We start from the raw sequence: 13,199 nt of genomic DNA on the forward strand, positions 1-13,199 counted from the left end.
AGTAATAGGGGAGTACTGCATTTTGCTGAACACTGTATGAATCTGGCTTGTGTTTTGCCACTGCTGTATTATTTTTCCACGTTCCAAGATATAGCATGACCACGTGTATGCCAAGAGATAGGACGTTTCTTTTGTTACATCTGACTGAGATGGAAAAAGAGACCTGCAAGGGTAGTTTTTGCCCCCCCCTCCCCGGCTCCAGCAGAAGGTACTAGTGCAGTGACTCGACTGTGCCCGAGAGCCTCTGACTTTCCAGATGTACATAGTTGTTTGGTGATCATGTTGTGGCCAGTATCTTAAAGACTACTGCGTTTCGCACCCTTTTTCTTTTCCCTCTGCCAGTCTTGCTGTGTTATGTTATAAAAGTCATGAGCAGTCTCGCCAGTTCTCTTCCCAGAGGCTCAGAGGGGAGACTGGGACTCGCTCTGGGGAGCCTAATCCAGCGCATACCATGCTGACCTCCTTCAGAAGACAGAACTGGGCTCTGAGGTGAAAAAGCCCCAGAATTTATGCACCCAGTAGTTCAATTTTGGGGCTTTTTTTTTTTTTTTTCCCTATCCAATGGATGTCTCAGCAAATGTCTTATTACATCTGAAGACATTTTTAAGACCCCTGTGAAACGCTAGGCAATGAGGGTCTTAGGAGTTTCGTGGTGGAAGTGTCACAATTATCCGTGAGTAATGGAAACTGCTTTGAAGACTGCTGAAATGTCGCAGCATAACTGCCAGGCTGCCATGGAAGGATGGCTCCCACAGGAAGCTGCAAGGAGCACAGAGAGAAACGGAATCTGAACAGGATCATTTTTATCTGCTGGTTTTAACTTCATCTGGAAGTTGATTTTAACATCATCCAACCGACAGACGGGATCACGGGCGGAAGAGAACGTGACTGCAAGAGCAAGAGGTGACAATCGGAATCAGAAAGATGCAGGAATGGCACAATCCTGGTGACTATCCGTGACTGATTCTTTAGGCCAGTGTTGCTAGGAAATGGCTATGACCACTTGGAAGGAAGTTTTATGTTAACATCTTTTAAAAAGCATTTTTAGCGTTAGTTAACAATGATTCAACACAGTGTCTTAAAAAAAAACCAGGGGAAAAAAAGAGTACCAAAAGCAAAACTAGCCAGGAATGCTACAGGGATTTGCCATTTGTATATGAGGCATTAATGTTCTGAAAAGTAGGAAATCAATGAACTTGCACTAGGAAAAAAACCCAGCATTGGTATTTTATTTAAAAGAAGGTGATCAATAAAAATGGTTTTGAATTGGGAACCAATTAAGGCAAATGTAAGAGCTGGTGAGAAAGAAGTGAAAACTCCCTATTTTTATCAATTTCTTCATTTAGATAAACTATACCAGAAGCTAAGAAAATGTAAAGCAAATGTTTCAAAATGTCTGACGATACTGAGTTTCATGGTTGATTTTTTTTTTTTAATGTAGAATAAGGTACTCTGACAGTCAGCAGCATTTCTGCCAACCTAAATTATTTGTCACTGATTAAATCCTATCTCAAACTTCTCTGATGATCACCAATAATGTATTATTGCAGCTGAATTTGAAAACCTTTTTCTACAGAAGTATTTCTCCTGATTTTCTGCGCACAGATTTAAAAAAAAAAAAAAAAAAAAGAAAGTATGGATTTCAATAATCATTCAGAATTCCAGGACTACTGTTATGCAGTGCTGCATATGTGTATTTATATGCAAATGACAGCAGCCTGCCACCTCCAACAAAACCTTTTAGGGACTTTTTGATGAAAAGGAAACTTTGCTTCAGGATTTGCTTAGTCCTTGTATAGTGTTTTCCTTGAGTGCTTGAGATACTGAAGTATAATTATTACACTAACTGATGAGATACATATTTAATATAAATATGAATTAATTATATGTATATAAAGGTGTCTTCTTGCTATTATGGTTGAGACTGGTAATTCGTGGTGACAACACAGCAGATAACTATGATAATATTACAGTGTAGTGACTGAGCATCCTTTATATTAATATCCCAGTATTTCTTTGCTATATTGTGTGTTCAGCAAAGCTTTACTCTAACTAAATTTATAAATGATGGATTCGTACCTTTGACTTGAAAAAAAGGGCATGACATTAGGTTTTTTAAAGGTTCACTCGAAATGAACAGTTCTAGAGTACGTGCATATATTTAATTACATATCTGTACACATTTATCCCACGGAATCTCTTCCACTACAGAGATTGGAACACAGGTATAAATACAGTTCCTAGTAAATAAACCATTTATTTATCATAATACACCTGTATCTGTATATATTTCTGCAAAACCAAAGCCTTTAAACTACTAGTTTAAGAACCTTAAAAGCATAGGCTGCTGTAGTTCCTGAAATTTCAGAGCATGATCAACTTTTTTACATGGTGTTTAATTCTGCCTGAAGGCAAAGCCAGAGTGTGCTGGTCCTGTGTCTGCTTTGTGTGAACCATCTGCAGAAACTGCTCATTCCTTTCATCATGGAGATATGGGACAATATGGGGGGAAAAAAAATGCCAGCTTGTTTCCCGCTTAGAGTTCATTGCCTTTAGAATTCCACATTTTCAAACCCAGATGGTGGATTACAGCCACAAGCTGTCCTTCATTTCATCATGAGTTGTGTTTCTGATTATTTCAGTCATGTCTCAAATGTTTTCTCCCCAGTTTATACTGCCGAGCTAAAACCATCAGGAGGGATTACAAAAGAAACCAGCTGAAGTGGAGTTTTGCCCTTGGTCAGTTCAGACTGAAGTTTATTAAAGCCATTGTCAAATTCGATATTTCAATCTTCAAGTACCAAATTTGTCCCACCAATATCTCAGTGAAGGCATCTAAGTATCCTACTTGATCTCAGATATTTTCTTTTAAGCTCACTCCACAGCACAGTTTAATGCTTAAAGTACACTTTTCTTTCTGTTTTTTGTTCTCTTCTGAAAAAAATTACTTGTCATATGTATTAACATACACAAAATGACTGATTAACCCTACCTCTTCTAATTAAAAATAACAGTGAGGCTCCTAAGATGTAGGTAATACTTCTTTTCCAATAAGTTAGCTCCACATCCAATATTAGCTGCAGAACATCTAGGTTTTCTATTATCTCACACAATTAAAGAAAGAGGAGGAAAATAATGTGATGTCGATTTTGGAGATGGTGTGAATTGTTAATTAGCAGTTTAAAGTTAAGAGCAGATTACTCTCCTATCTTCAAGTGAGCTAGTGAGAAAAGTAAACAACCTATTCCACTGATGATCAGCTGATCTCTCCTTAGAAGAGAGAGAGGACTGAAGCCTGATTTTATGTATCACCCCCATGCATGTAAAGATAAACTTTCCACCTCTAATCCAAAGCATTTCACCTGGCAGTGGCATGAACTGAAAAAATCACTGTCTAATTCATATACAAGATTTTTCAAAATTCCCAGGTAACTAATTTTCCAACACATTATACAGAAAAACTCTGAAGAGTCAGATCTAGTCCCATAAAATTCGGGGATGTTTCCTGAGCGATCTGGTTGGTGTCCCTTGCAGTTCTTCCACAGGAAGACAGCAGAAAGTTCTTATGGAAAAAAAAAGCAAAGCCTCACTGATAATAAATTCATACATTTTTTTTAAAGGTTTTATAAAGGTCTGGTATTTCAGGCAAATATATATCTTAGCTATAGTTTGGAGTCTTGTCTCTGTGATGCTGTGGGTTTTTCTCTTCGTGTCAAATCACATGCAGTTTACATTCCACAAGGTTTCAGCTTTATTTCACAGCTCCCTGCTGCACTTCTTTAGAGACTTGCACTAATTTGAAAGATAAATTTGAAAGATAAACTTGAACATTGGATCTTGAATAAAAGAATGAGTTTGGCCAGAGTAGGGTAAATAACGAAAGCTGGATTTTTTTAGTTTGGACTTTGACGGGAAGAAGAAACGTCACAAAATCTGGCCTGGTGATTAGTGACACTTGTTAAATACAGCAAATAGTGCCAGCAGGATATTTTGTCTTTGGCACTGCTAGATGAATGGAAGTTGCATGGGAAAGTTTATTTTCCACATAAAGACGTTTGTTTCCATAGAGAAACTCATATCTAAGTACCACTGTTTGTAAATGTGTATTTATGTGACAGTGCTGTAGAATAGCCAGTTTTCACTTAATTTTCACAACATGAGCTGGTCATGCCAGGGTCTAAAGCATGCTCTGATTTAAAGTCAGTCATAGAGATTCCCATTTACCCCAGTGGGAGCTGGATTGAGCTGTATAGAAAGTGAAAGAATGGGTCAAATCCACCTTTTTTACCTACAAGGAGGGACCAAACTCTTACCCTTGGTAACACCTGCCTCACCTGCTCTTTGCTGTGTTCAGCTCTTCCTGCTGATGCCCGAGGTACCTTACAGATGGAACTGAAGTTAGAATTTGAGCCCTCTCTGTATTCACCTGGGGGACACCTGCATGTGTCTCTTAAAGAATGTAGTGTGAAATGCACTGTAAATAGTTTTAATAGACATTCCTATTATGGTTTAATTAAAAATCCTAGTCACAGTCACCAGTCACTGAGTTTGTCCACTTGTATTCTTTTATCTTTGAAAAAAGTTTGAACAAATATATAGTTTCTGGGCACAGTATTTTTGTACTAGGTTGAGGGGTTTCTCTGTATATTATGTTTTGCCTGTAAGCAGTATTAAAGTCTTCTGAATGCTATGTGTTCTTTCTTGCTGCTGTCCTATGAATTCTTAGAGTAAAGCCGGTTACATTACTTAACAAAATCATTATCCCTACTTACTGTACAGCTGACAGAGAATACAGAGTCAGGTTATTTTCTATGGTCAGACTGCTGCTTATTACTTATTTCCTCATTCTTCTCTTTGTACTGTTTTCATGCTTTTTAAAATAAAAAGGATGATGTCAAATTTTACTGTTCGTTACTTGATGTTATTGAGGTTGAATTTTCAACATCTCACTGTTCCCAGATTCAAATGATTGTTTCTTGTAAATGTATATAAATGTATATTTTATAGTAACTTGTCTAGGTCCTAGAAATCCTGAAGAGAAGAACATCACTATGAATATCAAGATACTTTTTAAGTAGCACCGAGATCAGCCTGTGGTAAAGTTGTTCTGGTTTAGAAACAGCAAAAGATAATTCACTGCTACTAACCACTAGAGAGCACTGGAGCTGCACTTACTGGGAGCTGTCAGAAACCAGTTTCTTTATCTATTAGATAAGCAGAACCAGCAAATACAACAGTTACACAGATGTATCCTCATCCTCTGCCCCGCCCCCCCCAGCTATCAGTTCCTGGGATAGCATGGAAATACTCAACCCAGTGACTTCAAACAAAACCGTGACAAAATTATTTTTGACACGAAAAGCCTCATGGTGTGCAAACTGCTGATCCCAGGAGTAATTGTGGACCAGTGGGCTTCTTAGCAATTCCTGCTCTTTGCCTATTAGGTCCCGCACAGCAACACTTCTGGCTTAACTTTTTTTAGCTCTAGGCAAAACCAAGAAGTATGTCCATCCCTGACAAACAGCAGGCTCATTGAAAAAGTTATGAAGGGCCAGATTTAGCTGAGCACAAAACACAAGCGCTGTTCGCTCCAACCAACTGCAATTTATGAGTGCAACTGCACGACTGCCCATGTATATCTCCATACATCAGGCAACCGTTTGCTGCTGGGACTGCAGTCTTTCCAGCCCCCTCCCAGCCCAGTCATGCTCCTGCTCAGTCCTTCTGGCCTGCTGAATGTTTGAATTCACCTCTGAGCAGTGGCACAGTTGTCAGCAGGAGTGAGGACTGGAATACATTTGTTACCCAGAATATAACCTTGAACGAGGGCATTTTTAGTGAAGATGTGAAAGAATTTTACACTCAGCATCTTGCACAACAGTGACGCCTTTTTAACAAATGGAAAGAAAGACAATGGTTCTTTCCTCCAGCCATATTTTTAGTAAGAGTGGTGAAGGCTATTGCTGACATGCATTTCGGATTCCCATGAAATCCCATCCTTTAAGATTTTTAGGAAATAATTTTTAGGCCATAGCCTGCTCCTGCCCACCCAGTGCTTTGTAATGGCTCATAAATGGCTGAAAATCTATACACAGGTTTCTCTTGTTTAACAGCACCAAAAACTAGGAGTAAAGCCCATGGTTAAATCCTACCACTAGTTTGCATGATATGTTTACATGCAGGCATTCAGAATCCTTTCACTGTAGTAGTTAATCAAGTCACTGGCAATTTATTTTATGGTATATATAGCTCCTTAATGGAAGGAAAGTTCATTTTACAGATAAGTAGAGGGGGGAATTTGATCAAGGTCACATAGAAAATCCATTTCTGTGCTGGAAAGAGAACCAAGATCTGAAACCATCTTTTCCTTTTGCATATATCAGATATTTAAATATCTGAGCCATGTAGGGTGCTCTCTTGCTATTATGCTGAGCTCAGAAGAACTCTGAAACTCACTGTTTTCCAGATAAGATCAGATTCAAGTCACTAATCCAGATAATCACAATAATCTCTGGTGGAGTTTGGAGCTATATCGTAACCAGGAGCCAAAGTGTACAATAAGCAAAAAGCTATGTTGAAATGAGCTAAAAGTGCAGTTCAGATTTTGGAGACACTGAAACCACTGATGCAAACTTCCAATACTGTACACGTTGTTAGTGCATTGGACTATAAGTCAACCTCACCCTTTGACCACATTTCACATTCTGAACAAAAAGAAACTGGAGAATACAGGAAAAGAGTATTCAGGTATTAAATGCCTCAGATAAGCCCAACACAAAGCCCTGGGGGACAACTGGTATATCAGTCTCGACATGGCAAGTGACAAATGGCACTAATGCTCAGAGATTCATATAACCTTTCCTGAAGAAGCACACTGATTTTTAATGGCAATTGTTCACTGTCACCCTCTTTGCATTGAAACATGACCAGATTCTACTATTTTAGGTAATCCTAGGATTCATTTTACCATGCAGTAATTGGATGAAGTCACAACCAGCGTTGTTTGCTGCTTTAAGAAACTCCTAAATTTTGCTTCTAGATTTTTTTTAACCTGGAGCTTTTTAGCTCATGCACTTCAATAAGCAACTCTCCAAGCCATGCAGCACTTTATGGATCAGAGCCATTACACAGAATTTAAAAAGGGGTGCCTACAGTCAGTTAAGAGTAGGTTTTAAGACTCACTACTAACTAATCAGACAAATGGATTCATACTCACTGGAAATTTCTAAGTAATCTCCCAATGTTGAATCCTCGTGTTGAACAGCTTGCATGGCAGCACATCCATGTCCTTGAGCCAAAACAAACCCAGAAATTTAGCAAACAGGCAGCTGGAGCAGGACAATACCTCTCCAGACCAATCTAATCCTGCTGCAATGCAACACCCAACTGCTATATGCACTTTGAAATGATTTATCCAAGAGATGGCATTAGTTAGGCTCCACCAAGCTCCTCGTTGCCAGGCCACCCAGCATTATGCTATGAAGTTGCCTTTACCAGCATGGAATTATCTGTTTACCATATTGATATAAATTGGAGTATTGTGGTTTTAAAAACACTTGGTAAAACCTCACAATAAGGGAGCCAGGGGCACTCAAATGCTTTAAGGGCCCAGCCATCTTTGCAATCCATCCCAAGACATACTGAAGAATCATTCAGTAGAAAACACACAGAGGGACTGCCAAATCAATCTGCATGGTTTTACCAGGGATTCATCTCTTTTTTCTTACATAACATTGTATGCATTAATATTTTCATATGCATATTATGTTTATGCTGGCACTAAGCCTTAATCACTCCATGGAAAAGCTGAGTTCTATTGTCCTAGCTAATTTTAGGCAGCAACAGCTTGAGTGCAAACCACAAAACAATAAATAGGATAGATAAGCATAACCCACTGCAAGAGCCTTCTTGTCACCCTGATCTTTGGAACCTCATTGTCAATTGCCATCACAATACAGCTTGATGTGATAACCAGAGATTGGCATGATGAGACTGGCACCACCATATAAGTTAATAATTTATTCCCATCCACATCACTCGAAGATCAAACTTCAAAGTTAATGTTTGTCCATTTTCGGTGTTCTGAAGCTGGCACGTTGCACAAAGCCACAAAGCCAAGAACACACCCTTAGCTTTCAAGACTTTCATGGACCCAGCAACACTAAAAGATTTTGAGACACCACCTAAGTAAAACTTGTAGTTCTGAAAACCACACAAGGGAGAGGTAGACAGAAGAAGGAAAAGGGTTGTGGAATATTCAGACTAAAAAGAAATCTATAAAAACACTTTAAAGGAAAACCAGCTATTACAGGAACACAGAAGAACTCTGAATGAAGTATATATCATATGATTCCAGTACATGCAAAAAAAAGAAGTCAGATTTTGTCGTATTTTAGTGCATTAACAGTCCTAAGTAACTCATGTAAATTGTGAGAGATTAAAGACAGTCCCTTGTTGTATGCAGTGACATTCCATCAGACCTCAGAGAAAAAACAGTTCTTTATGCTGTCAGCACTACACCAACCATCAAACTCATAAATATTGACCACCTGTGGTTCTTACTTAACTGACAGATCTGTGGGGCTGATCTGAACAGGACCCTTGGGACTCATGCACAGGGAAAAAAATGCCAAGGAAGGGGAAATTGGGACAGGAACGGAACAACGAGCTTTGATGCGAAATTCAGGACCCAGCTACTCACTCCTCCCACGGTGAAAAGGTTTGGAGCTGGCCTGACTTCTGAGACACACCAAAGAATCACAAGGGGGGACACAGCAAATTGTCAGATAACTGACTGGAAAAGCACACCTGAGAATCTGCCTTGCTCCAGAACAACCTCCCTCCTTTTTAAGGTTCAGAAAAGCTGCTGAAGTAAGTTTGGTGTAGAAACTATACCTAACCTGCAGAATGTCACTACTCTGAGTTGCTTTTTCAGAGGTTAAGCAGACAGACAAATGTGGAAATTAATTGGTAGCATTAACTTTGTTTAAATATAAAAACACTAACTTGAGATACCTTAACATTTCTTAAATTAAATGAAAGAACGGGTTCTTGGGGGAGTGCAGAACACACCTAGAAACAACTTTCTTGAAGTGCTCAAAATAAAAGGTCATTTCCTAGCTATTAGGCTTTATAGATATGGATGCCTCAAAAAATGTGAGCATTTCACATTATTTCAGGCCTCAGTTTTCCACTGGTTCCAGCAGAAGCTGCACCACATCACCGTCAGAAAGAACCTCTCTGCAAAGACTAAAGAGAGCTACCGATTTTGTTATGCAACAATACATTGGATGAACTCTAACTAGACACCAGGTATTTTTGTTTATGTATAGATACTCAATAGATAACAGAGACTGAGAGTGACAAGTACAAAGGTCAAGATACGAGCCAATTCAATAAAAAGAGAATTTAGCTCTTAGTAGAAACTCAGTTTGCCCATTTCCTGAGCTGGCTGAAGGGTAAGATGGACATCTGTGATTAGCTCTGCACTAGGTATGGGCTATGACACTTTTTGAGACACAGAGTTATTCAGGTGATAAAAAAATGCATGAAATCGTGGAAAGAAAGTCAGTGTAAAAACCAAACACCCAGACCTAACTGTTGTTGGTTAATGCACATTGACCAATTGGGATTTATTAAACTTCCATTTTGAAGGCAACACATAACAAAGCTGATGGCATCCCTGGGAACAGAATAACTATAACCCTTAACCTGGCAAAGGCAAAAGCTGGGTCAATAGTTTTGCTCGGTTTGAGTAGCACCAATTAGAGGGGAAGGAGAAGGGGCGGGGGGAAAAGCAGCTAAGTCAGGAAATACTCCTGTTCTGCATTCTCCTTGAGCAGGCAAAATTATGGCATTATAGAAACCAACCACATCAGGTAAATTCACTTAGCTGCACATCTTTTTCTGTTACAGGAATGTGTCAGATGCACTTAGTGTTCACTGATGTGTTATAATGAAGAAAATCTGTAGAAGCTGCTCAGAATTTAAACTGTACGTTAAAGAGTGAGCACATGAATGCAGAACATGATCCCAGTTTTCATAGCTCAGCATTAGACAGGAAACAAGAGGATTGTTTTCTGAAACAACTGCAGACATCCAGCAAAACATCTGCCGTTTGCTTATTATGTTGAGCAGAACAGACCTCTACCAAATTATAATGGACAAAGTAGACATTTGTGTTTGGTTTGTTGGGAAAATAATATTTTCTCCAGTTGCACAAAGACTCTAGCAAAAGCATGAAGATACAACAGAGATATAAAATCTCAAGAAATGCTCTTATTTTAATCACTGCTTTCACTAGATATCTGATTTTTCCCTATGCATGGTGAATAGAACGAATGGATTAGCAATTCTTTCTGAAGATGAGCAATAAAGATACTCTCATGATCTGGGGGCAGTAAGAGAGAGATTCAGCAAGCAATGTGGTCGGGACTGGAAATTTGATTAAACTCCAAGAAAGTTCTCCTTGCAAAGATCAGTGCATCAGTTGAGCTTTAGTCGGCCACATCATCCCGTAAATTGCTCTCCAGATAAGCCGGCACATAAATTCCCTCGGCAAAGCCACATCACTTCAGAGCAGCTGCCACAGACACAGCCATGGCCTTCAACGGCACTTGGAAAATAGACAGAAATGAGAACTACGAGAAGTTCATGGAGGCGATGGGTGAGTCTCACTTTTCCAATGCCTTCTGCAGGAAAAACGCCACTCCAGCTGAACACAAACTCGAGCTGCCTCTGAACTACCTTTGGGACAGCCCGTCCTTTCACTCTTTGCTCTGTCCTTGCACAGTGTACTGCTCTGACTTTCAAAATATTTCATGGAGGGGGGAGGATAAAAGATGCTGAGAAATGTTCTGACTGCATTATAAAAGTCTTAAGCACCTCAACTAATTCCAGCTTTATTGCAGCAGAAAAAAGGAATCCCTAAGTCTACATTTGAGGAAAAATGCTCAGAGAATTTGAATTATAAACCATAAGCAGAATTCTATAGCAGGAATATTATTTTGATAACATTAAACTAGTCTAAAAATTACCCAGGGTGGAAATAATAATTCTTCAATTTTATAGAAACACAATTCAAGTAATTCTAACATCCTAATACTTTAAGTTTGCACAGACAACGCATTATATGGATATAAATATAACCACCCCACTTAGGGGTTTGTATTATATGTGTACTGGTGAATGTGGTCTCAGTAAAAAGTGAAGAAGAATAAAAATCTAACTCAGAATGCTGGAATAAATGCACTTGGACCACATGAAAGTCACTAAAAAGAGACAAATATGATTCTTGAGGGGTTTGTTTTTGTTTGTTTGTTTGTTTGTTTTTTCCTGATGGATGTTAACTGATTTTTCCAGGTGTTAACCTGATGAAGAGAAAGCTGGGTGCCCACGACAATCTGAAGATCACCATCCAGCAAGATGGGATCAAATTTACTGTCAAAGAAGCCAGTAACTTCCGGACCATAGAGATTGAATTCACCCTGGGAGTCAACTTTGACTACAGCCTGGCTGACGGGACTGAAATGAATGTAAGAGTCTACCTATACAACTTTACATTTATGATAATAACTAAAGGAGGTACAATTTCATGATAAATTAGCTGTCTTCCTAGTGTTTAATTTAAATTTTACTTTGGAAGAGTGATTGTTCAGGAATGCTTGCAGCTTATATAAAAAAGCACAAGGTAGTCTCAACTACTGTTAATGGTTCACCTGTGGAGCTCTGGGTTCCAGGGAGAGCCCCAAAAAAGCAGAGCAAGTGGCAATTTTCATATGATGAAATCCAGGTGATTGTAATTTTACGTATTCTAACACTCAAGTCCACCACCTAGAGTACAGAGTAGGTATTCATAGGAAACTACCTTTTCTCTGTGGATTCAATGAATTAAAATAAGGTGTACTGACCAGTAAAAAAAATATCTAGCTTGACTATTATGCAATTAAATAAACTAATGGTTTTATTAAAATTTCATTTTTACAGCCTTTCTAAAAAAAGCATTATTACACTGTTTTAATCTTTTCTCATTTAGAACATTTTGCAGCCTTTCAATCAAATCAATGTCAGAACTGTTGCAAAATATATTTTTTTTTCTCCCATTATAGGGAAAATGGGACATGGAAGGAAATAAACTTGTCGGCACGTTTACCAGAAAAGACAATCAAAAAGTACTCAAAGCATACAGAGAAATTGTAGGTGATGAACTTGTTCAGGTGAGTTATAGCAGCCACTTACACACAACTTTACCACAGAATGAAGTGAAAAAGAATTTAAAAGCTGTTCTGAAACTAGCATCAAAGCCAAATAACCTCATCTATCTTTAGTTAAAACTCTCCAGTCATCTATCAAAATTTAACACTTTAGAATAAAACTCACAACCCGTGATTTTTATGTTTTCCTCCACATGTGAACTGTATCTTATCCATGCATTCTGAAGCCTGTATACAAGTTCTATGCAGGAGACAGAGACAGATCAATAAATACACACTGTATAGATGTGTTGTGGCTAAAGTGTCCTCTGGGATTTTCCCAAAGCTCCCAAAAGCTGCCCTGTGGTGGTTCAAACATTTGCACAGAGAGTTTATGCCTGTTGACAACAGGCTGCTTTCCTTATGTTCCTCTCCCCAGAGCCCGCACAGACACCCCACGCAATTCATTCCTTCATTACTGACCCCTTCTCAGCAGCATCTTTGCAATACCAGCCACTGATTTTTCTTCTTCGTTTCTTAACAGACCTACATCTATGAAGGAGTTGAATCCAAGAGAATCTTCAAAAGGGGCTGAGCACTTCACCCAGAACAGCACCAGAATGAAGAAGCAATGAAAAAAGACCATTTTCTACACATCCTCTGCTGTATTTTTTTTCCCCTTTTATCCCCTCACAGCACCTCCTAAGCTGCAATTACCTAGCCCTGGTGAAAACCCAGGCTAGTTCCTTATGTTACTGTTTCGCCTTAAATAAAACAAAACAAAACAAAAAAACACAAAACAACAAAACGATTACCAAATGCTAAAATGTCTTTAGCAAGTCGTACCTGAGTGTCATGAGATAAAGGCCTGCAGAAACTACTTTGCATAAGCAACACTCAAATATCTTTGCATAGGGTTATCAAATGGCAACTTAGTTTCCTTAGTATTTATATTGAGAAACAGTTTCTCTGTGTATTGCATATTGTGTAACAAGGATGGCAAAACCT

The 13,199-nt window shown here is 38.7% G+C and overlaps 1 protein-coding gene and 1 long non-coding RNA gene across 3 annotated transcripts in view; one reads left to right on the forward strand and one right to left on the reverse strand.

Moving 5' to 3' along the window:
* The window catches only part of LOC114059009, a 104,408-nt gene extending 97,087 nt beyond the window's left edge, over positions 1-7,321 (reverse strand). Inside the window, exon 1 of the long non-coding RNA XR_003571565.1 lies at positions 7,217-7,321. This is a non-coding gene — a long non-coding RNA (uncharacterized LOC114059009). The remainder of the gene's footprint in view (positions 1-7,216) is intronic.
* A 2,539-nt stretch (positions 7,322-9,860) lies between these two features.
* Positions 9,861-12,973, forward strand: FABP2 (fatty acid binding protein 2). Of its 2 annotated transcripts, XM_027886963.1 has the most exons (5): positions 9,861-9,878; positions 10,533-10,666; positions 11,362-11,534; positions 12,108-12,215; positions 12,736-12,973. In XM_027886963.1, the coding sequence occupies exons 2-5, from the start codon at positions 10,600-10,602 to the stop codon at positions 12,784-12,786; spliced, it is 399 nt and encodes a 132-aa protein (XP_027742764.1). In that variant the 5' UTR covers positions 9,861-9,878; positions 10,533-10,599; the 3' UTR covers positions 12,787-12,973. The 2 variants fall into 2 exon arrangements, with proteins under 2 accessions (XP_027742764.1, XP_027742765.1); XM_027886964.1 differs by lacking the exons at positions 9,861-9,878; positions 10,533-10,666 and adding an exon at positions 10,899-11,083.
* Positions 12,974-13,199: the final 226 nt, after the last annotated feature.

The sequence above is a fragment of the Empidonax traillii genome, unplaced genomic scaffold (genome assembly GCF_003031625.1).
Source record: "Empidonax traillii isolate 1590-97213 ecotype Southwest subspecies unplaced genomic scaffold, ASM303162v1 scaffold199:size790550, whole genome shotgun sequence".
Lineage (NCBI taxonomy): Eukaryota > Metazoa > Chordata > Aves > Passeriformes > Tyrannidae > Empidonax > Empidonax traillii.